General features: G+C 36.7%; 2 protein-coding genes across 3 annotated transcripts; one reads left to right on the top strand and one right to left on the bottom strand.

Annotated features, from left to right (window-relative positions):
- The first annotated feature begins 128 nt into the window (after positions 1 to 128).
- On the top strand, positions 129 to 19,131 carry LOC101737208 (acid phosphatase type 7). Of its 2 annotated transcripts, none has more exons than XM_062673758.1 (10): positions 129 to 1,252; positions 4,063 to 4,257; positions 5,057 to 5,178; positions 6,035 to 6,219; positions 6,564 to 6,764; positions 7,327 to 7,439; positions 9,044 to 9,176; positions 14,475 to 14,536; positions 15,328 to 15,419; positions 17,320 to 19,131. In XM_062673758.1, exons 1-10 carry the CDS (start codon positions 1,132 to 1,134, stop codon positions 17,410 to 17,412), a joined length of 1,317 nt encoding a protein of 438 aa, XP_062529742.1. In that variant the 5' UTR covers positions 129 to 1,131; the 3' UTR covers positions 17,413 to 19,131. The 2 variants fall into 2 exon arrangements, with proteins under 2 accessions (XP_062529742.1, XP_004928361.1); XM_004928304.5 differs by lacking the exons at positions 14,475 to 14,536; positions 15,328 to 15,419; positions 17,320 to 19,131 and adding exons at positions 10,501 to 10,562; positions 11,232 to 11,323; positions 12,734 to 13,738.
- A 107-nt stretch (positions 19,132 to 19,238) lies between these two features.
- Positions 19,239 to 22,375, bottom strand: LOC101736982 (terminal uridylyltransferase Tailor). Its single transcript, XM_004928302.5, has 3 exons — positions 22,211 to 22,375; positions 21,289 to 21,444; positions 19,239 to 20,410 (listed from the first exon to the last, which is right to left on the bottom strand). The coding sequence occupies exons 1-3, from the start codon at positions 22,218 to 22,220 to the stop codon at positions 19,386 to 19,388; spliced, it is 1,191 nt and encodes a 396-aa protein (XP_004928359.1). The 5' UTR covers positions 22,221 to 22,375; the 3' UTR covers positions 19,239 to 19,385.
- Between the last annotated feature and the right edge of the window lie 391 nt (positions 22,376 to 22,766).

The following is a 22,766-nucleotide window of genomic DNA, read 5'->3' as shown; positions in this document are numbered from 1 at the left end:
TTTTTAATGAATACAAAAATTTTACTATGAAGGAAATCTGCTTCGTCGTCGTGCTCACGACGATTTCTTAACCCCAGCAGCAAGCGGCAGCAACTTTGTTGTGTAAGTGGTAATGCCGACTTGCAAGAGCGATGGTGTCTCTAAACCCTCACAATTAATTAGGTGAACGGTAGGTTTGCCTCCCTTCTGTGCCAAAAAAAAAACAAGAAATATTACAGAGTACACAAAATATTATCTTTTAGTAAAACAAGTACCTATACATAGTGATAAGGAAGCGCTTAGAAAAAAAAATCGATGCAAATGGAATAAAATATATCACCTACGTTGTAAATGTATATTTCTGTGATCGCTAGCTGCGGACCGGGCAGTGTTCTGTGGGGCGAGTTTTCGGTGGTATTTAAATCATAGACAATGTGTGATCAGATTGCCGAGAATTTTAGGCACCATTGCGGTCTGGGGTGGGCAGACCGATAAAATGCATAAAAATCAAATAAATAATGTATGATTGAACTTTCTGACTTGAAGACACTAGCTGTTTGGGGGGGACGTAGAGCCCGTTAAAGTACTCATTTTGGAAAACGAATGAAGTTGCAATTTGTATACCAAGTGCGATCAAGTCAAAAGCAAACCACTTCAAAGTTCCATTTTCAATTAACCTTTTAATTGGACGTATTGGGATATCCGTATGTGTATGTTGTGCACGTACGCTAACAATCAATAATAATGAAAATATGGTTATCTAATCAATTAGTATCAGTTAAACGGCAGTAAGAAGTCTTAGTGAATTCTCTGTGTCTCTAGTGAAAAAAATACTTCATTACTTTTCCCTAATCGACTTCATTTCGTACGACAAACAGCTTTGACTATTATCACAATAAACTTGGCTGTATGGAATATGTTCCCTTACTTTTCGCAATGGTAAACAAACGTTTTTGTTTGTAATCCTGCAAAACTCTAGGATTGTTTAAACTTATTGAGGAGTTTTACTCTTATCAGTTCGTTCGGTGAATCGCAATAGATCTGAAATAAACAGTGCATAACAATTACTTTTAATCTAAACGCGTAACGCGTAACGGACACATAATCGCTCCTGTAATAAAAGTTTACTTTAAATAAAATTAAGCCAACAAAATGGAACTATTCTTCTTATTTACGTTATTCAGCTTTTCATTAGCTTCGATACTGAATCAAGGCGCTGTAACCTACGACTGTCCGTATTGTCAGCCGGAACAGATTCATATAGCATTTGGAGGTAAGGGCTATTAAGATTTTTTGTGAAATTTTCTGCTTTTTGTTCTATTTATTTTTAAACCTGTTAACGAAAAGTTGTGGAGGTCTTGACTCACCTCATTTAAATTGTTTACTGGTGCCGGTACAATCACAATAAGATGCCGTAACCAAATTATTATATTGTTTTTTCATTATTAAATTTAATGTCTATATGAATTCGTTCTCTACTAAAAGCGATTCATACTTAAGCAATTATGATGTATTGTTAGGGATTATTGTGAACTGTAAAACTACAATTATTATGTGACAAAAGTAATAAAGTATTAACTACGCATGATTTTGTTGATGTTTTAAAATTTTATGCAAATGGGCTGATCGGGCTTTGTCTTAGAATCGAATTGACTCAATAATCATCTAAAGAGTGATGTTTTTTGTCTAAAACAGTAAAATTGTTTATTTGGCCACTTACACCTGACCATTATTTCATAATGATACAGTTTTTATAAAGTTAGCACTTATTTTGCGAACTAACTAACAAAAAGGAAACCCACATGTAAATGAAGGAAAAACACCTTCACCTTCTAGGTAAATAAACTTCTGGGTAATAAGCATTTGAAGTATTCTATTCTATTTATATTTTAGTGACCTTAAGGGGTCATACTAGATTCATTGAGCTGGTAGGTGAGCTCATGGAGCTCTAACCATAGGGGCAGTATTGATTGGAGGTTGAGATACTGCCACTTTCCAATAAAGCAGTGTAGGACAGTGTAAGTTAAAATAGCTATCCATATTTATATTCAAGTGTGCAGTTAAATGAAATTAAAACCCATCATGTGCATCAGCACAGAGTAGCATTCCATTGTGGTATTAATAGGCTTTAGAGACCCTCACTCATACCCATCAATACAATAAAATTAAGAGTTTAATTGATTATGTAAATCCTTTTGTAGTTTAACCATGAAGTTTGAAATTATTAATTGCTAACTTACGTCATTGATATGCATTAATATTTAAAAGTAATAGTGGTCTAAAGGATAAGACATCCAGTGCATTTGTATCTTGTGATGCACCGGTGTTTGAATCCCTCAGGCAAGTACGTACTTAACAAATGTTCACAACTGACTTCCACGGTGAAAGAATAACATTGTGTAATAAAAATCAAACCCGCAAAATTAGAATTTGCGTAATTACTGTTGGTATCACGCCTTGTGAGTCCACACGGGTAGGTACCACCACCACTGTCTATTTTTGTCGTGAAGCAGTAATGCGTTTCGGTTTGAAGGGTGGGGCAGCCAATGTACTGTAAAAACAGATAACTCAGAACTATTATATCATGGTAAGTGGCAAGGCAAGGCTGCGTTAATGTTGTAAATGTCTGCGTGAGCTCGTCCATAAAAAAGTATGTTTGTATTCATATGATTGTATATGTAGTTATATGATTCATAACTAAATACAAAATAAAATCATTAGAATTGTTTCAATAAACATGCAGCCTCCATTTACATATCATGTAATAATATGTTTTATATATGTCCACTGCTGATAAACACTGTTATTTATTCTGAGCTATGAGTACATAAGCTAAACTGATAAGAATATGTACTGGACAATTAACCTTTGTAACTAATTAATATATTATTTTTCTGTAAAGTTTTGAGGACAATGTACTGTTGACTTTACTATCATCCAATTGGGTTGTCACAGCTTTTTATTTTAAATGAATCGATTTAAATGGGATTAAGTATAAAAATAATGTATATTGAAGAAAGAAAGTAGTTTTAAAATTTTAATTACTTAATTCATAAATAACATTTTTTTAAATCACAGTAAGCTTAACAAATTTTCAGCACAATATATTCCCAATTAACCTACTTCATAAGAAAGCAGATCAATATCTCAATTCTATAAATGAACAATTTATTATTTCTTTTCTAGACATATATAATATGATGGACTCCATCAGATGGACTGATTTGTAACGTCATTCTATTCGTTGTTGTCATTGCCTTTCATAGTGACAGCAATAAAGACTTACTTTTCAATTAAATTAAATTGTATGAGTAGAACCAAAACAATAGAGAGATCCGCCAGGGCCCTGAAACTGTGATACTTTAAGACAAATATTTTTTGTATGGAAACTAGCGACATCTTGTAGCGGATGCCCCTAAACTTATATGTTGTTAAAATGAAGGCATTTAGTTATTGTATAACTAAACAGAGAAAATAAAAAAATAATAAATCCTACAAGTCTTTATTTGTTATAGACAAATTGATTAAATTTTATCAATTTGTGGTTTCTGAAAATTTACAAAATCCTTCATTAAAAACAAAATATACGATGCCATCTACAGGAGCAATAAGAAACTAATCGAAGCGAAGCTATCTAGTGGCCGATGCCCGTAAACATTTTGTTGGGTGCTTGAATTGCTTATCTATAGTAGAAAAGTGGGGTAGCTTAATCGTGAATTCCCTTGAATACCTTCTTAAACAATTGCTTACATGCGTAACATTAAACAAGTTGCAGTTTCTATCTTAGTTAACTAGGTTACATATATAATTTATTAAGCTATTACTAAGCCGACATATATAATTTATTTTTAATTGTACATATGGCTATTTATACTTAGGTTTTAGCGGTAGGCAGCGGCTTGGCTCTGCCCCTCGCATTGCTGAAGTCCATGGGCGACGGTAACCACTCACCATCAGGTGGGCCTTATGCTCGTCTGCCTACAAGGGCAATTAAAAAAAAAAAGGTCATTGTAAATCCACATGTTGCAACTAGCTATGTCAAATATGTTATAATTTGTCATTGAAATATTATTTTTATTTCAGAGAAAACCAATGACATCAAAATAACATGGTCCACTTTCAACGACACTCAGGAGTCCACTGTGGAATATGGAGAAGGTATTATGGAAAAGGAAGCTACAGGTTCAGCTACTTTGTTCACTGATGGTGGTAAAGAGAAACGTTCTCAATGGATCCATACTGTTCTGCTAAAGGACTTGAAATTTAATACTAGATACGGTCAGTGAAATAACCTAAATTTTTTTTTTTTTACATGAATAACTGTAGATATGGCCTCCTTTGATTTTAAACAGTTATTGGGAGAACATTATAAGTTGAAAAATTGACATATTTCGCAAAACCGACGTGAATGCATCCGTTATGTGTGTTGTTCACTTTGTAGAAATGGGCTGGATGACTTAGGATGCTTTAGAATGTAGTTTTTCAACTCCGTGCATCCTATTTTTATTAAAAAAAATATTTAGAACTAAGACTATTTGAAGTACTACTATTAAATTTAAGATCTAGACCTCATTTTTCTCCTGGTTGAGCCTCTGCTCGCCCACCTGTTCTGGTGGAATTGGAAAAGCCTTCGGGCTACCGGTAATCATTCCTTCATAAAAAAACTACTTGTAACTCACAGTAATTCACGTTGTGACGCGCATGGGCACTGATAACCACATAACATCAGTGTGCTTAATGCGAGTTTTTTAACGTTTTCGATAGCGTCAACGTTAACTCAAATATTATTATGTATGCAGTTGGAGCAGCGCTCCTAGCGGCAAACGTTCCAACTGAGTTAACTTGAGTGAATTTGAGTTAACTTTTACGCTATCGAGAACGTTAACAGGCTCGCACTAAGCACACTGGTCGTGACTGAGCACCTCTACTCAGTTATGCAATAAAAAAAGAGAATATAGGGAAATAAATAATAATAATAATTAATATAAGGAAATAATAAATTGGATGGTTCAAATTTTTTTTATTCGTCTCGCGATAACCTAAATTATACTATATAAGAATATTATTGTTTATGCAGTTTACCATGTCGGTTCTGTATACGGATGGTCTGAGCTGTTTTCCTTCAAGACTCCTCCGGAAGGCGAAGACTGGTTATTGCGGGCCGCTATATACGGTGATATGGGCAATAAAAATGCTCACGTAAGAAAATTCATTTTTTATCTAATTCTAAATATTTTTTTCTATTTTTTCATTGTATCGACGCTTTAAAGGCAAACGTGTCTAAGCGACAATAACTGCTTTGTACATACATGATAGGCAATATTAACCATATTCGATGCGCAAAAAAATATATTTCTAGGTCTATTAAAATCATTTCAATCCTACAGCTACTAACTAGATTCTACTACAACTAGATTCGTTAAAATAAATTTTGTTTTCAGGTATTTCAACTTTTAATTAGTCTACTGTAAAGTTCACGCATTGTCGCTTAGTCATATTTGCCTTTCAAGCGTCGATATATTTAAAATAGGAAACTTGTTATTACTTTACTAAAAAAAAAGTAAAATGTTATCTTGATTGAGAGAATTAAAAACAAACTTAGGCTTTGAGGTGAACGACCTTTAAATTCTGCTCCATGACATATATTTGTAGAGAAGTTTAATTCAAAAATAGACCTTATTTTTTCTTACCTATTCTAATAACCTCGAGGGTTTATTCTAGATTCACTGAGCTAGTAGGTGAGCTTACGGGGCTCAAACCTGGAGTGTTGCTAACACTGGCCCTAGCAAGAACAGTGCTTCGCAGAATCTACCACCGGATCGGTGATCGAGACACTCAGTGGGCTGTATCTATGGGTTAATTTACTCGTCGAGCCCTTCGTCGCAAGCGACGGGTTCGGCGAGCACGATGACCGGTGCTTGAGGTACCTAAAAGCACCGTTAATGGATCGGGAGGATCCGTAATGACGTGTTTAGGGCGACGTCGACTATTTACCATTCGGTCCACAGGATCGGGTATGAGATCTTAATGTACTGGTATTTACGATACATTCCAGTCCCTGTCATACTTGCAAGATGAAGCCGAACGGGACCACTTCGATGTGATCCTCCACGTGGGCGACTTCGCGTACGACATGGACACGGAGGACGCTCGGGTCGGTGACGAGTTCATGAGACAGATCCAGCCGCTGGCCGCCACTGTGCCCTACATGACTTGCCCGGGAAACCATGAGGAGAAATAGTCAGTTATTACTCATATCGCCTTTTCGCATTGAAAGTGTACAACTTCCTAAAATATTCGAAATTGACTGGTGGTAGGACCTCTTGTGAGTCCGCGCGGGTAGGTACCACCGCCCTGACTATTTCTGCCGTGAAGCAGTAACGCGTTTCGGTTTGAAAAGCGGGGCAGCCGTTGCACTTTTAAAACTGAGACCTTCGACCCCATATCTCAAGGTAGGTGTCGGCACTTACGTTGTAGATGTCTATGGGCTCCAGTAACCACTTAACATCAGATGGGCCGTGAGCTCGTCGAAATATAGTGTATTGTTGGTTAATTGACTTAAATAAACTTACCCATGTTCACAGCAACTTCAGCAACTACGTGAACCGCTTCTCGATGCCCGGCCCGGACTCGAACCTGTACTACAGCTTCGACCTGGGCCCCGTGCACTTCGTGTCCGTATCGACCGAGGTGTACTACTTCACGGAGTATGGGCTCAAGTTGATCGTCAACCAGTACGATTGGCTAAAGGAGGATTTGGCTGAAGCGAACACCCCTGAAAACAGGCGAGTTGGGTACACTGGCTCCGCGCCGTGCTTGCGTACAGTAGGATGTACCGATACAAAATTGTTTCTAGGTACAGTCTAACTAGATGTATGAACTTCGTGCTTTCTTCTCAGTCGGACACTCTTGTCAGAGTGTTCGTGGTTGCGCTGATGCTGTATATGCAGGAGGACCTGTTAGGTCGGCCATGCTCCCGACGACCGCCCTCCAGGCAATGCGCTTCCAGGTCTGGCGGTTCGAAGCGTTTCGAGTACATTCGACCATAGTGGACTCAGTTGCCTTCTTTATTACGTCAGTCCAGCGAGTCGGTGAGCGGCCGCGTGATCTCCTGCCTTCCACCCGGCCCTGGATCACCACCCATTTCTTACTTTACACTTTGATAATGACGAAATGTGAGACAACCGCTCATTCTCTATTTTATCATCCCTTAGAAGTGATATTTCTAGAAAGTAAGAACTACGGTAACCGCTTCATATCGAGCGAGCCGTGAGCTTGCTTCCTCTGGAACGGCAGTCAGTAAAAACGTCACACAATACAAATCTAATTTTTTTTATTTTTGTTCAGGTCAAAGCGGCCCTGGATAATACTGTTCGGCCACCGACCCATGTACTGCAGCAACTCCAACGACATCGACTGCAGCGTGGAACTCACCCGCGTCGGAATCGCCGGAATGTTCGGTGAGACCTCACGGGAAACTTCACTTCACTTACGGGAAACTTATTCCTCATTACAACCCACCCTGGTGTGGAAACATTATCTCGACATTAGGAGCCTAAGGTTGCACGCATCTCAGTTACTTTAATAGTCTCAATCGATCACCTTGTATATATATATAATCTGAATCTCGGAAACGGCTCCAACGATATTTATAAAATTTTGTATACAGGGGATTTCGGGGGCGATAAATCGATCTAGCTACGTTTTATTTTCTGAAAATGTTGTTTTATTCGTGTTTTCAATAATCAACTTTATGACTCTTCCCGACATCTATTGGCGAATAATAATACTATTTTTCATAATTGAGAGTAACTGTTTTAAAAACACAATAACACTAAAGCTATTTCAGCTTTTTTTTGGAACGAAGTTCCTTATCGCGCGTTGTGTAAGGGGGCTAGACGGAAAAAATTCTTACGAAAAGTTGTCACGACACCTTTTAGATCCGTCATTCTGACCAATCAACGTGTAGGCGCTTATCGCGTGACATTGCTCGTATCCGATTGGTCCGCGTAATGAGTAGTTTCTCGAGATAGCGTTTCAACAATAGTAATTTAGTTCATAGTATTGTTTTTTTCTTCTTCATAATGCCGTAATTTATTATCATAACTTAAAAAAAAAAATTACAATTCCTTCACTAATTAATCGAAAGGAACTTCGTTCCATCCGAGTGTCCCTTGACACCTCTGAAGTTTTTTTTTTTTTCCTGCCTATGCTGATAGCCTTGAGAGGCTATTTCAGCTTCGCCCTAACGTTTGTAGGTGAGCTCGCGGGGCTCAACCGGAGTGTTGCTAACACTGACCCTAGCAAGAGCAGTGCTTCGCAGAATCTACCACCGGATCGGAAACGCGACCCACTGAGAAGATCCGGCGAGAAACTCAGTGGGCTGTGTCTATGGGTTAGTTCGCTCGTCGAGCCCTTCGTCGCAAGCGACGGGTTCGACGAGGACGGTGACCGGTGCTTGTGGTGCCTAAAAGCACGGTTAATGGATCAGGAGGATCCGTAATGACGTGTTATTTCAGCAGATAGCGTTGTCAAGCCTCTCTCTCTCTCTCTGTTGTCTAGTATATATTATATGAACTAAATGGAATATTAAATTTATATTAAGCAATCATAGTATTCACTTAGTAAACACTTGTGTCACACACCTACATTTATTTATTTGTTAATCTATTTATATATATATAAAAATGAATTGTTCGTTAATCTCGCTAAAATTCGAGAACGGCTGGACCGATTTGGCTAATTTTGGTCTTGAATTATTTGTGAAAGTCCAGAGAAGTTTTCAAAGGAAGATAAATATGAAAATGCTCGGAATTAAATAAAAATAACAATTTTGTTTTTCCTTTGATGTGTCCCCCGTCAGATGGATTTCTTTTGTTTGTTTTAAGTTTATTTTATACAAAAGCTTAGGTCTTATAATTATCGATTGAGGCACTACGAAGTCTACTGGGTCAGCTAGTTTCTCATATTTCTTTAGTTTTGCTATTGTGAAAAGGAATGCTGATGGAAAGTAAAATTTTATAAATTGTTTTTAGATTAATAATAATAGATAATGTGTTTTCAGGTCTAGAACCATTGCTGATAGAGTTTGGCGTGGACGTGGTCATATGGGCTCATGAGCACTCTTACGAGAGATCCTGGCCCTTGTACGATAATGTTGTGTACAATGGTACCGAGGGACCTTACATCAATCCTGGGTAAGTCACTTGGATCTGCATGTTTGCTTCAGGAATGTGCTTAGAATTTCATGGGGTGATGATTTGTTTACTGTACCTTAACATAATTGACACAAACATATCGACACTTAAAATGCAAACGTGAGTAAGCGACAATGCGTGAACTTTACAGAAGACTAATTTAAAGTTGAAATACCTGAAAAAAAATCTATATTAACGAATTTACCTGTAGGATTGAAATGATTTTAATAGACCTAGAAATATATATTTTTTGCCCATTGAATATGGCTATTGCCTATCATTTATGTATAAAGCAGTTATTGTCGATTAGTCACGTTTGCCTTTCAAGCGTCGATATGTATAGTAAGTTTGTGGTTTGTCAATGCTTGTACTTGATGTATTATAAGATCTATGAGGACATCTGTGGTTTTTTTTAACTTGTTTTGTGTTTATGTTTGTGATGATTAAAAATAGCATTTAATTAAAGCATGGGATATTATGACTTGCTTTCATGTAAATATCATATCGGGCTTTTGTGTGTTTGTTTTGTATTAAAGCATTGTGCCATGGACAGCCATGGGTGCAGTTCTAATTCTTTTTTTGTCTCTTTTTCGAATCTAGAACCCTCTTATCATTCAGCCTCTGCTTTCCACACAGTTCTTCACTGGAATTTTAAAATTGAAAAGTTCAGATTTATAAAGCAATTTTTATGACACACATTTTACTTAACATAAATTATTAATCATGCATATTGTTATGGTATACTAGATGATTCTAGATTCAATTTATTAAAAAAATGTCCCGGAAAAGTTCATGTATACATTTTAAAAGTTGGGTTCTGTATTAGGGTTGTGTTTATTTTATAATTAAATGGTGATTATAACATTTTTATTTTAATAAAGTGAAAATAAGTTGAATAAGTTTCAAAGACCTCTATTTATTTGATCGGGATAAAATTTGGTGTATCTAAGTATGCTTTTTTTTTACAATTATCAGTTAAGATGTAATAAAAAAAAATGTATTTTAAGTTATTCGATTATCCAATATATGGTTGAAACTCAAATTGGACATACTATATTGTTTGAAACCTTTGTACATAACTCTTTGGTTGGGTCGTTAATCCCGGAAATTATGCTTTGTGTGATACTAAAATATACTGGATATAAATAATAATATACTGGATGAATATTAATTTAAAAGTTAAGTATGTACTGCTTGTCTTAAATAATAACATTAATTGATTTTTTATAAAATAGGTACCTTATATACACACTTAAATTGAAAATAAAACCTCAGTTGAGCGACGTTTCAAATGTAAATTTCAAAAACATTTTTGTTTTTTTAGGGCCCCGGTGCACATAGTCACAGGATCTGCAGGCTGCCAGGAGTCCACGGATCCCTTCAACTGTGAGTGATTATTATTTATTAACAGGATGCACCCATGGCTCAATGATAACACGCGCTACCCTCATGCGAGATTTCATTCAGTTGACATTGGACCCTGGAGTACCTACTTATTATAGGTTTTAAAGGACACCCTTGCTTGCACAGACGGGTGTAGGTGTTTTGACTCATCTTGACCCATGAAGTCAAATTCTCAGTTTTATAGTGCAACGGCCGCCCCACCCTTCAAACTGGAGCACACACCCTTCACGGCAGAAAATAGTCCACTTCGACGCTTGAAAGCCAAACGTGACTAAGCGACAATGCGTGAACTTTACAGTAGACTGAAAGTTGAAATACTTGAAAAAAATTATATTTTAACGAATCTAGCTGTAGGATTGAAATGATTTTAATAGACCTAGAAATATATATTTTTTGCGCATCGAATATGGTTATTGCCTATCATTTATTTACAAAGCAGTTATTGTCGCTTAGTCACGTTTGCGTTTCAAGCGTCGACTTAAATGGTCATAGCAGGCGTTGATCCGTTGCGGAATTTGATAGAACAATAACATGAATACAGTGCACCTAGAAGGGTGAGGTCCACCCGTCTAAACAATAAAAAACAATACATACATATTTTAGTTTCGTATTATAAATACTAAAATTTATATGTGTCCGTGTGTACCCCAGACCCCGCCGCCGCGTGGTCCGCCTTCAGGTCCACTGACTACGGCTACACGAGATTCAAGGCGTACAACCAAACACACATTTACTTTGAACAGGTACGACCAATGTTTTTAGTACATTGTATTGTAAACTAATAGGTCGCTTTAACACATTGACTACGGGACTTTCAGCCAGTGGGTACGGGGCTTTTCGAAGCATGATTGGATTTCTTTATAGTGCGTATGAGATCTGACAGATCTCTTTGAATATAGGTACCCATACCTATAGAACTGTAGACATAGTCGCCTCTCGCGTCGAGCGAAAGGGCGCGGTTTTGACTGCCGTCCCAGGGGAGTGTCGCGCGTGGAGCTTTTTAAACCGCAAAACGCAGTGAACGTGTTAATAATATATTTTAAGATAACTTAAAGGCCTTTTAAAGAAAAAACCATGGACCCAGTTCTTTTATGTTACAAATTAAGGTCTTGCACCGCTTTTTTTGGTACTTCGTAGATCGTAACATATGTGTGAGAGAGAGAAGTAGGTAACGTAAGAAGAGATGAGATGATGAGATCATAAATAAATAAACAGTACAGTGTCATTGTTTCCTCTGTTTGACAAGTGATTTCTTTTATTCCTTTAATAAGTCGGGACGGGATTTGGTATCACTACATAGTATAAAACAAAGTCGCTTTCTCTGTCCCTGTATCCCTATGTATCCTTAAATCTTTAAAACTATACAACGGATTTTGATGCGGTTTTTTTTAATAGATAGAGTGATTGAAGAGGAAGGTTTATATGTATAATAACATCCATTAAATAGTGGAGAAATATTGTTATCAATAATAAATTACAGTTTCCGAAGCGAAGCGAGGGCGGGTCGCTAGTTACCAATATAAGTCTCGAAACGTCTGCGCTGCTCTTGCTTGTCCGATATAATACGCTTCATTTAAGAGACAAATTGTAATTAAAACACATCTCCTACGCGGCCGTGTCACAGATGTGTCACTAGCCGCCATTCCAAATATGGTCGCGTAGTCTGTGGGTCCAATATGACTTTTTGTCGGGAACGGAAGGGACGAAGCTGTTTTTCATTTTGTTAATTTAGTGTTCCTTCAGATTTAAATGTGTAATAATGGTGTTTTACCAACTGTTTAACATCTCTGAAACTGTACAAGTGTAGAGAGAAAGGAAACAAAGGCGCTGGACGTGGCTTCTCGGATATTATATTTCATCGCATCTCGTTTCATTCAATTTCATCACAATCCATTAAAGTCTCAAACTAGTTAACTCAATCTTACTTCGCTTCATATAATTTTTCATATTATAACAGACATAAGAGAATGTAAGAGTTGGCTTAAAGGTCTCATTACAGGGTCAAAAATCTTTAAAAAAAAGTGTCCATAACCTGGTCATTACCGGGTAGCGAATTGCAAGTTATGACACTGTACAGTTTGAATTAATTCACCTATGATTATTAAGTAACCGATATTCGTAAATGTGATGTACCCCTAATTTACTGTTTTCAGGTGAGCGTCGATCGAAAAGGGAAAGTCATTGATTCTCTGTGGATCGAGAAACACAAGCACGAAGCCTACAATCTTTGATAGCGTTGCGGCTTAATAATAATAGTAATAATAGCACATTAATATAATAATATAAACTGTTAACCTGGTACATACGGTCAATAAGAGAATCATTAAAGTAATCAGAATTTGGACCTTGACATGTTTAGTTTGCAGACATTTTGAAGGTGACGAAGATTACATTGAAATATTTCGACAACATCATGAAAGCTCGTTATAATATAAGGTAATTCATCGAATAATGATAAGAATCTTAAAAAAAATTGTACTCAATATTTTTTACAAGAATAAACCTTATATTGTTAAAGTTAATGTGCAATATTGCGTGCTCGACGGTGTGATGTCATCTGGGTAAGGCGTGTGGGATGTCCGCGGACTCGGGTAACCACTTACCAACGGGAGGGCCGTGAGCTCGTTCAACCTTCTATGTGATAAAACGAGATGTCAATTATAATTTTCTTGCGATTAAATATTATTTTTATTTTTTTACAAAATATTTAAGAAACTAGTGAAGTACCCGTCAATAATGTAAGTCGGGTATCTGAATAAAGCTGGTTTGAGCCTCGTGAGCTCACCTACTAGTTATGGCGACGCTGATATAGCCTCTCAAGGCTCTCAGCTTAGGCAGGAAAAAAAAAATGAATAAAGCACCAGCAAAATATTACTCCTGTTAGAGCAGATATTAGCGAAGTCCCTCAGGCCCTATGAGCTGCCCTACAACTTCGGTGTAGGGCAGCTCATAACCCTTCGAGGTTAGAAGCTGTGGGTAGGCAAAAAAAATATCGAGATAATATCAAAGACTATCTCGTACATTATTTAGCGTCACACTACTTTGGAGGACGCGGCGGGTGTGCGTATGTGAAAAGGCATTTAGTTTGATCTTGTCGTTTTAAGTTTTCGTACAAAAATATATTTTGACAATAAATATTAATAAAATTTATAAATATATGTCGCAGTTTTATTTTTTTCCCCAAATATTCGTAGTATTGTACTGGAGTGAACTCAAAAATAGCTGAATTTTTTGGGTTGTCGGTCGGTAAGTATCTCCTATCTTGGCACATTGAAGTTTCAATTGCAGATGTTTCGCTCTTGAAACCAAAACACACGAGGTGGCTAAGAAAAAATAAGCTTCGTGTGAATGTTTGTCATTAAAGATTTCCGTGATAACGTATTTTCTGTATTGATTTGATTCATTTCATTTATTTTATTTCATTATCATTCATTCAAAATTCAAAAATCTAGGTATCTCCAGCACAGTCAATGTGGCTCATACAATTATTGGCTTTTTGCCTGCCTATCTGCTAGTAGCCTCATGGGGCTATTCTATTCACCTTGAACGGTGACAGCTCAGCCTAAATTGGCTGATACTAGCCCTGGCAAGATAATGCTTCGCCAAATCTAACTCCGGAACGAAATCGCAAAATTATTGACAACTACCTCTCCGCTTGTATGTGTTACACTTCTTATCGCGTAAGATTCGACAGGTGCTCAGCTCAATAGGCTGACAACTACGAATAAATAGACATTATTTATTCGTAGGCTGACAGCTATATAACTCTTCCCTAAACTTCAACGATTTCCATACTGAACCGGAATTCCTCAAAATCGTTTCAATTGGCTTAAGGGCGTCCAAACGTCACAGGGATACTTTCGTATGTCTAACGTAAGAATGAATTATTTACAGAGCTCCCGTACATATAATAACTGGGTCGGCTGGTTGCCAAGAGGGACGAGACCATTTCGGACGTAAGTGATGCTATTCGATTTGAAAGAAATCATTGGGTTTTGGAGGTCGCATCAAGTTTGCTAGAATGCGCGGTTCTGTCTATCCCTGGTATAGATGATAGTCATTCCCGGTTTGAAATTCTTGCTTGCTTAGGAAATTTCTTAACAAGCTTGTTGCCTATTTGTATACCCCAGTCAGTCTGCTGTATTCATTAGTACTATGCTAGTTGCTCACAATCTGATGCCAATTCAATATGAAGTCGTCGTGGCCTAAAGGGTAAGATGTCCGATGCATTCCTATGTAGCGATGCAACGGTGTTCGAATCCCGCCGGCGGGTACCAATTTTTCTGAATGAAATACGTACTCAACAAATGTTCAAGATTGACTTCCACGGTGAAGAAATAACATCTTGTAATAAAAATAAAACCCGCAAAATTATAATTTGCGTAATTACTGATGGTAGAACCTCTTGTGAGTCCGCGCGAGTAGGTACCACCACCCTGTCTATTTCTGCCGTGAAGCAGTAATACGTTTCTTGAAGGATGGGGCAGCCATTGTACTGTTAAAACTGAGATCTTATATCTCATATGGCTATACGCTGTAGATGTCTATGGGCTCCGGTAACCAATTAACACCAGGCGTACTATGCTAGTGGAACAAGGAAATCATAATCTAATGCCGTTCAATATGCAATTTCCAAATATCCAGCTAAATAGGCAACAAGAAAGAACTTGTTACCTACTTTGAGAATCTTCCGCAGGTTTTTCCCTATTTACCCCAGAATCCCTATTTATTTGACAATAATTCGCAGATAATCCTTTCAAGTGGTCAGCGTTTCACTCGCAGGACTTCGGATATACGAAGTTGAATATCTACAACAAAACGCACATTAACTTCGAACAGGTGAATAAATATTCAATAATAGTTTTCAGGCAAGCACACAAACGAATGAAAACATTAAAAAAAAACCAAATTTTTACGAAACTTCCTTTTTTTATTGCTTAGGTCGCGGCCCATCTGGTGTTAAGTGGTTACCGGAGCCCATAGACACTTACGACGAAAATGCCGCCACCCACCTCGAGATATGAGTTATTGATGACACGAGTACTGCATGAATACCGTCATTATTTTTAAATATTCTTTTTGCCGTAACATTTATAAGGTACATACTAAAAGTTTAATCGCAGTCTGAGCGCCACTACACGAGAACCCTCTCATCGTGGCCGCCGGTAACTACATTCCCGATCCTGCGGAAAGAATGGAAAGCAGTCAACGTCGCCCCAAACACGTCATTTCAGTTCCTCCCGATCCACTAACGGTGTTTTTAGGTACCTCAAGCACCGGTCATCCTTCTCGTCGAACCCGTCACTTACGACGAAGGGCTCGACGAGTAAATTAGCCCATAGACACAACCCACTGAGTTTCTCGCCGGACATGCACAGTGTGTGGCGTTTTCGATCCGGTGGTAGATTCTGCAAAGCACGGCTCTTGCTAGTGTTCGTGTTAGCAACGTCGTCAGGTTTGAGCCCCGTGAGCTCACCTACTAGTTAAGGTTACTTTGTAATAGCCTCTCAAGACTATCAGCTTGGCAGGAAAAAAAACAGTGAAATATTTTAAGTTATCGCGTACAAATCATGCAGATAATTACCTCAAAAAGTGTTCATGAACGACTTACAGGATGAAGAAAAAGCATCGTTATAATAATCGGTTTTTTTTTTAATTGCGTTATTATTGATGGTAACGCATGTTTAGACACCACTATTCTGCTTATTTCTGCTGCGAATCTTGCGTTCTCGTTCGAAGCGTAGCCCACTTTATACAATGCAATTGAGGTTTCGATCTCACATTTCATAGTGAGTTATGGCATGCACTTTGTGATGTGTATGAGCTATGGTTATCTTTTTTTTTTTCTTACCTAAACTGTGAGCCTTGCGAGGCTATTTCAGCGTAACCTTAACTAGTAGGTGAGCTCACGGGGCTCGAACCGGAGTCATGCTAACACGAACCCTAGCAAGAGCCGTGCTTCGCAGAATCTACCACCGGATCGGAAACGCGACCCACTGAGAAGATCCGGCGAGAAACTCAGTGGGCTGTGTCTGAGGGATGGTTAACACTAAGTGAGCCGTAAGCTCGTACACTCATTTGGGTAGCAAATGTTCTAAATCATATATGCCCTTGTGCCTTTAATGAGCAAGGTATTATGAAAGCATCGACGTGTGAAAGGCTATTTGGTTTAAGCGACATCTTTGCAACTTTACAGGAGAGCCATATTATAAAGTTTAAAATTTAGAAAAAATATCATAACAAAAATGTTTTTCAGCTATTTGAATGGGGTAACCTTAATTGAAGTTCAATTGAAAATATCAAACTGCCCCTGCCTATTTCTGCCGTGAAACAGTAATGCGTTTCGGTTTGAAGGGTGAGGCAGCCGTTATAACTATACTGAGACCTTAGAACTTATATCTCAAGGTGGGTGCCGCACTTACGTTGTGGATATCTATGGGCTTCAGTAACCACTTAACACCAAGTGGGCTGTGAGCTCGTCCACCCATCTAAGCAATTAAAAAAAAATATGAATGTCGCGTGTTAAGCGAAATGTCGCTTAAACCAAATATCCTTTACCCCTCGTTATTATTTAAACCACCAGCGACATCCAAACTTTAGATTATCTATTGGTTTTATTAGTTATTAATAATGTTATTATAATAAAATAATAATAGCACGTATTTATTACTCACTCAATACTAAATACTAGTTATTATTAAGGTGATGATGACATTTAATGTTTACTTTTTTTTTTCAGATCTCCGTTGATCTCGAAGGACAAACCATAGACGACTTTTGGTTGATCAAAAATAATAAAAATAACAGAACTTCTTTTGCGATACCGAAATAGGAATCTTCAAGATATAATAATGATCAAATTTATTAGGTAATTATTAGGTACTAGCGACCCGCCCTCGCTTCGCTTCGGAATCTATAATTTATTATTGATTTATCCACTATTTAATGGATGTTATTATACATATAAACCTTCCTCTTCAATTACTCCTATCTATTAAAAAAAACCGCATCAAAATCCGTTGCGTAGTTTTAAAGATTTAAGCATACATAAGGACAGAGGAAGCGACTTTGTTTTATGTAGTGAAGTATTAGCATGCGCGCCACCTGGTGGTGAACAGTGACCGTTGTTCATGGATATCAGAAGAGGCAGTCAAGACGCTAACTAGCGCTTACGATAAGTCAAAAGCGAGATTTCATATAAATAATAGATTAGATTTAAATAAATAGATTTAAACCTAGATGATTACTAAAATTTTATTTTTCATCAATCCGCAATGTAAAACGTACAAAACTTCAGGTTCAAGAATCACATAAACACGGAATTGCCTGGAAAACACAGAGCTGACGGAACATTGTTATGAGCGCACTAATAATAGTAACATTTCCGTAAGATTTAGTTATCTGAAGAACAATCGCGAGCCATTTAAATATTGTTATCGTATTAGATCACCAGCATTGAAATTTCTTCGTTTCTGAGATCAGCTTCCAAACACACTGCTGTATTATTCACGCGCCCCGATAACGCGAATCAGATAAAAGAAATAATTACAATACCTAGACGGCCTACTCGGCGTTCGAATCAAATCCGCTTTTAATACTACGTGCATTCAGCTGGGAGGGTTTTTTTTATTGCTTAGATGGGTGAACGAGCCCACCTGGTGTTAAGTGGTTACTGAAACCCATAGACATCTACAACGTAAATGCGCCACCCACCTTGAGACATAAGTTCTAAAGTCTCAGGTATAGTTAAAACGGCTGCCCCACCTTTCAAACCGAAACGCATTACTGCTTCACGGCAGAAATAGGCAGGGTGGTGGGTACCTACACGCGCGGACTCTCAAGAGATCCTACCACCAGTAAATCTTGTAGTTTAAATAAAAAACACGTGTGGCACTTGGGGACTGCCGCGGCAAAGCGATTGCATAGCATTTTTATCAATTTATGCAATTATAATCGGACAATAATAATTAAATATTAAAACAATAATAAAATAAGACCACGCTATATTTATAAACATTAACAAAAGCAAAACATTAACTGTCCCCTTCACACTCATAAGCTAAGCCGTGCGAGAGAGAGATGGGCAGACTTTTCATGATGTGCATGCAGCCACATTTCATGATGTCACGCTGCGCGCATATCACAAACACTGCACAAGCGCAACGTGTGAATATGTTGAACGCGAGCTACATGGTAAGCGGAGTGGGGGTGTTAGTTTTATTTTACGTTACGGAATTTCTTGATTCGGTCGTCGCGCTCAAAGCCCGCGATAAAAACTGTGATAAAAAATAGCTTAACAATAGGCACTAAACGTAATAGTTCACAGAGTTCTAGGTCAAAAGAAATTGACAATGAATCGTGACGTCCGATCGTGTCTCATGCTAAGCGACGACGCGACGTTCGTATGGTAATCAGTGGATTCAGTTGCTTTCTAATCAAGCCGAGGAATTATATGAATTTACACTTCGATTCCATCGACTGAGCTGCCGTAGATAACAATATTAAGTACATGAGGAAATAAGTATTATAAAATTATATTATAGTGACTGACTGTTTCGTTTTTTATTTAAAATCTTTTGGCAACAAGGAAAAACCTCACATTAAAGAATAGTAGTATATTTAATAGTATAACTATTAAATAGTCCAAATCAAAAAAACTTGATTTCAAAACAATTTATTTAAAAAATCAGTAGATTATTTTACGAAATACTGTAAACCGAACACACATTGGTGACAATGAACTTAATTTTCGATTTAATCATAATACAAGCGTATTTAATCATTTTGTAGAAAAAAAAAAACAAATTATCTTTTCCCTCGTTTTGCAATTCTGCCCCTATTGCGGTTATAATGATTATTCCGAAAGACGTTAAATTGAACTTTCTGTACTTTATTATGTAAAAACTTCGTCTTTCTATGTTTATATTTAACTTCCTGATATATATTTTCCGTATTTTTCTGCAAAATTTCTCTCAGGAAATTAGGTTTTTTATCCTTATGAAATGTTTCTGCAGCAGATTTGAAAAGATCAACTATTCTGGTCACTAATTTGGGATATATATTGACAGAGCAATTTCTGGAGTGATCAAACGGATCTTGTATACATAAGGAGGTGTCCAGTCGCAATGGTTTGCATACTTCAGCGGCAACATTATGTTGATATAAGGAAAAATTTGTTAAGAATAAGTCAAAGCTTTTTTTTCTTATCGGAAATCCTAAATATGGACATATTATATTTTCTTCGAAATCAAAAGTTCCATAGTATGAAAAGAATCCACCAAGCAACTTGTACAAAGATTCATTATTAGTAATCCTGTGGAGGTAGTTGTTATTAAAATTTGTATTCCAGTAGTCTGTCATTAAACATTCCACATCGCTTTGTAGGTCTTTAACAGATGGTAGCATGCATATTTGCTGAAGATAAAATATGACCAGCAACGTTAGTCCATAATTAGGCATTAGGTTTGTACCTGTAATTTTCTTAATCTTGGACCAATACTTAATTATTACAGCTAGTTTCACAGCCCTAGGATCCAGGTGAAGTAAATAAGCAACTAATTTACTATTATAAATACCGGACAAACTCGTAAAATTGATATCACAGTGGTAACCAGTTGGTATGTGGTAACATTTCAGTACTGGCACTTTTGCTGTGGTTATAGCAAATAATTCAGTGAAAATATGTGGGAATTGTCTCAGTCTGTTGCGTGCCTGTATGACTGTCCTGCTTGATGGTATCTCTCCCTCTGGGAGCTGGGCATAACAGTCGACATCACTGGATATTATTCCAAGCCCAGTTATTATTGATCCAAATGGTTTTACTGAACAACCTGCAATGTACATTAAAATAATCGTATTTTAAATAAGGATCTTTTAGTGGCATCTATTACAATGTTTCCTCTTGTTACATATGATAGTAAATTTATCATTTCAACCATTTTATAGGTTTGACTTTGTGTAGTTTCATTTTTATATTGTATTATTTTCCTTTTTTTTAATAGCTTTGATACTAAGTATTAGGCTGTGAATTAGTTTATAGAGTCCTCAAAAACACAATGTGCATATGAATTTTGAAACAAGAATGTGCATGATTACTTTGGTGCAGAAATGAGACATAATGATGGTACCGTTCTCTGCGATCCGATTTGCAATAACCTCTATTACCAGTAAATTACACAATGCTGGTATGATACACAGAGAACACTGTTGTCCAATCTCTGTTAATCATTGTTAGTTGCCTTGAAGATCAATCAATGCAACTTGAAAACTAATATTTTTTAATATATTGTCTTCTCGCATTAAAACTGTATAATCTCAAAACTTACTAATTTTACAGGAGAGTGTTTTAAAGGTTTAACATGTGATATTTTTAATATTAATCATCTTTGTATCATTTATTTTTTATTTTGTACCAGTTACATTATCTGTCTTTTAAAGTAAGATAAATGTAATTTGACTAACAAGTCAAAATATAGGTAAACTAAAAATAAAAATAAAATAAAACTAAACTAGCTCTTTTGACAGTATTTATTAGAGAAATACTGGTGATACCAAATGATTCTGCATATTAATCCAATTTCGAATATTTTGGGAAATTGTACAGTTTTAATGCGAAAAGACGATATGTTTGTTGATTTTTTGTACTTTTGGTTTCCCTAATAAACAAATAAACTTCAAATTAGTAATGATCAATATGACAGGTAGGTACCGGGCCACATGAATTGCAGCATTTCTTCTATGTCATGAAATAAAGGAGTCAAGCCTTCAACTTGCTGCCTAGATAACCGGATCTGTTGCAGTAATTGTTCTACCTGATCGTCAAAGTCACCTTCTAAGCATAGCTCCAAAGCATCTGGCAAACAATCTGAAAAGATTTTCGACTTTGTATGTTAGAATTAAAAATGGGCATAAAAGTGTTAGTCTTACTGTTATAAGTGAAATTACACAATGTATATAGCAATCAGAAATACAATTGTTTTTGTTTACATTATATTTTTTATACTAAATAGAAAATAGACAGAGTACAAAAATAACTAACATTCCTTTAAAAAAGTTACCTAACATTAAATAAGATTTCGGTAGAGACTACTGCCGCTATTAATTATGAGATGTAAAGTACATATGTGGAAGGACGTGGGAACCCACCACAATTACATCCCAAGAGAGTCATGGACAGAGAAACATTTAAACTGTTTCAAGGCCATGACCACGACCCTCAGTAATGAGGAAACCGACGCAAGGAGGAGGAGGAGTAAAGTACATATATTTCAACTGAACCTACGTAGACTTAGGAAAAAAATGTTTATTTATTTTCAGGAGTTAAATATAGTTTTGAGGTAATAGGATCATAGCTAAAAATAAGTAAACTTCTAAATAAGTATGTAGTTTGTTATGGTGATTATTGTTATCACCGTGCGTAACTTGAAGTTATAATCGAATACGGAGGGAGTAACTTTTGAGGATCTTGAATTTTACTTGACTTCGGTATTGTTCAAACATATGCTTCAAAACTTGTAACAGAAAAGGTTAATTTTTTTTATTATATTAGTATTACTTGCAATAAATAAATAAAAACATTCATAACGTTTTAGCTAATACTAATATACAACAGTATCAATCATTATGCACACCTGGGTCCATCGTAATACGATTTTTTTTAACAAAACCAAATCGAAACTAGTCCATATTCCCAAACAAAAATATGTTTTGACGTTTAGCAACACCTTTTTTGCTTTGACCATTTTTTTTGGCAAAAGGAACAGGATCCACACTTTGCATTTTGTATTGTGACACGTATCTTTCGAGGGCAAACCTAATTGCAATAACCTCATTGAAATTTTGGCTAGAGCATAAAAAGTTTGTCCAGAGATATATTCAACATTTAAACTATAATCAAAGAATTTTGATTAAGAAAATATCTCAAATCCACGTTTTTAATCGCCGATTTTTCGAATAACCAATCTCAAATAGTCATGTCTAATCTCTATTTTAATAATTGAACGTTTAAAATATTAACATTGGAGAATTGCATAGCCTTACACCGGTCACTCACATGCGCACGAATACGCAAACCCACAAGTGTAGGACGACATTTGCGAATGATTATGCAAAGTTTTCGCTGCATTCGTGGTTTTCCAAGCTGTGTCGGTTTTTTAACAGACATCTAAGCGCGCGAACCTCGAACCT

Source organism: Bombyx mori, chromosome 18 (genome assembly GCF_030269925.1).
Source record: "Bombyx mori chromosome 18, ASM3026992v2".
NCBI lineage: Eukaryota > Metazoa > Arthropoda > Insecta > Lepidoptera > Bombycidae > Bombyx > Bombyx mori.
The sequence above is the reverse complement of the archived record's forward strand: the minus strand, read 5'-3'. Positions and strand labels throughout refer to the sequence as shown.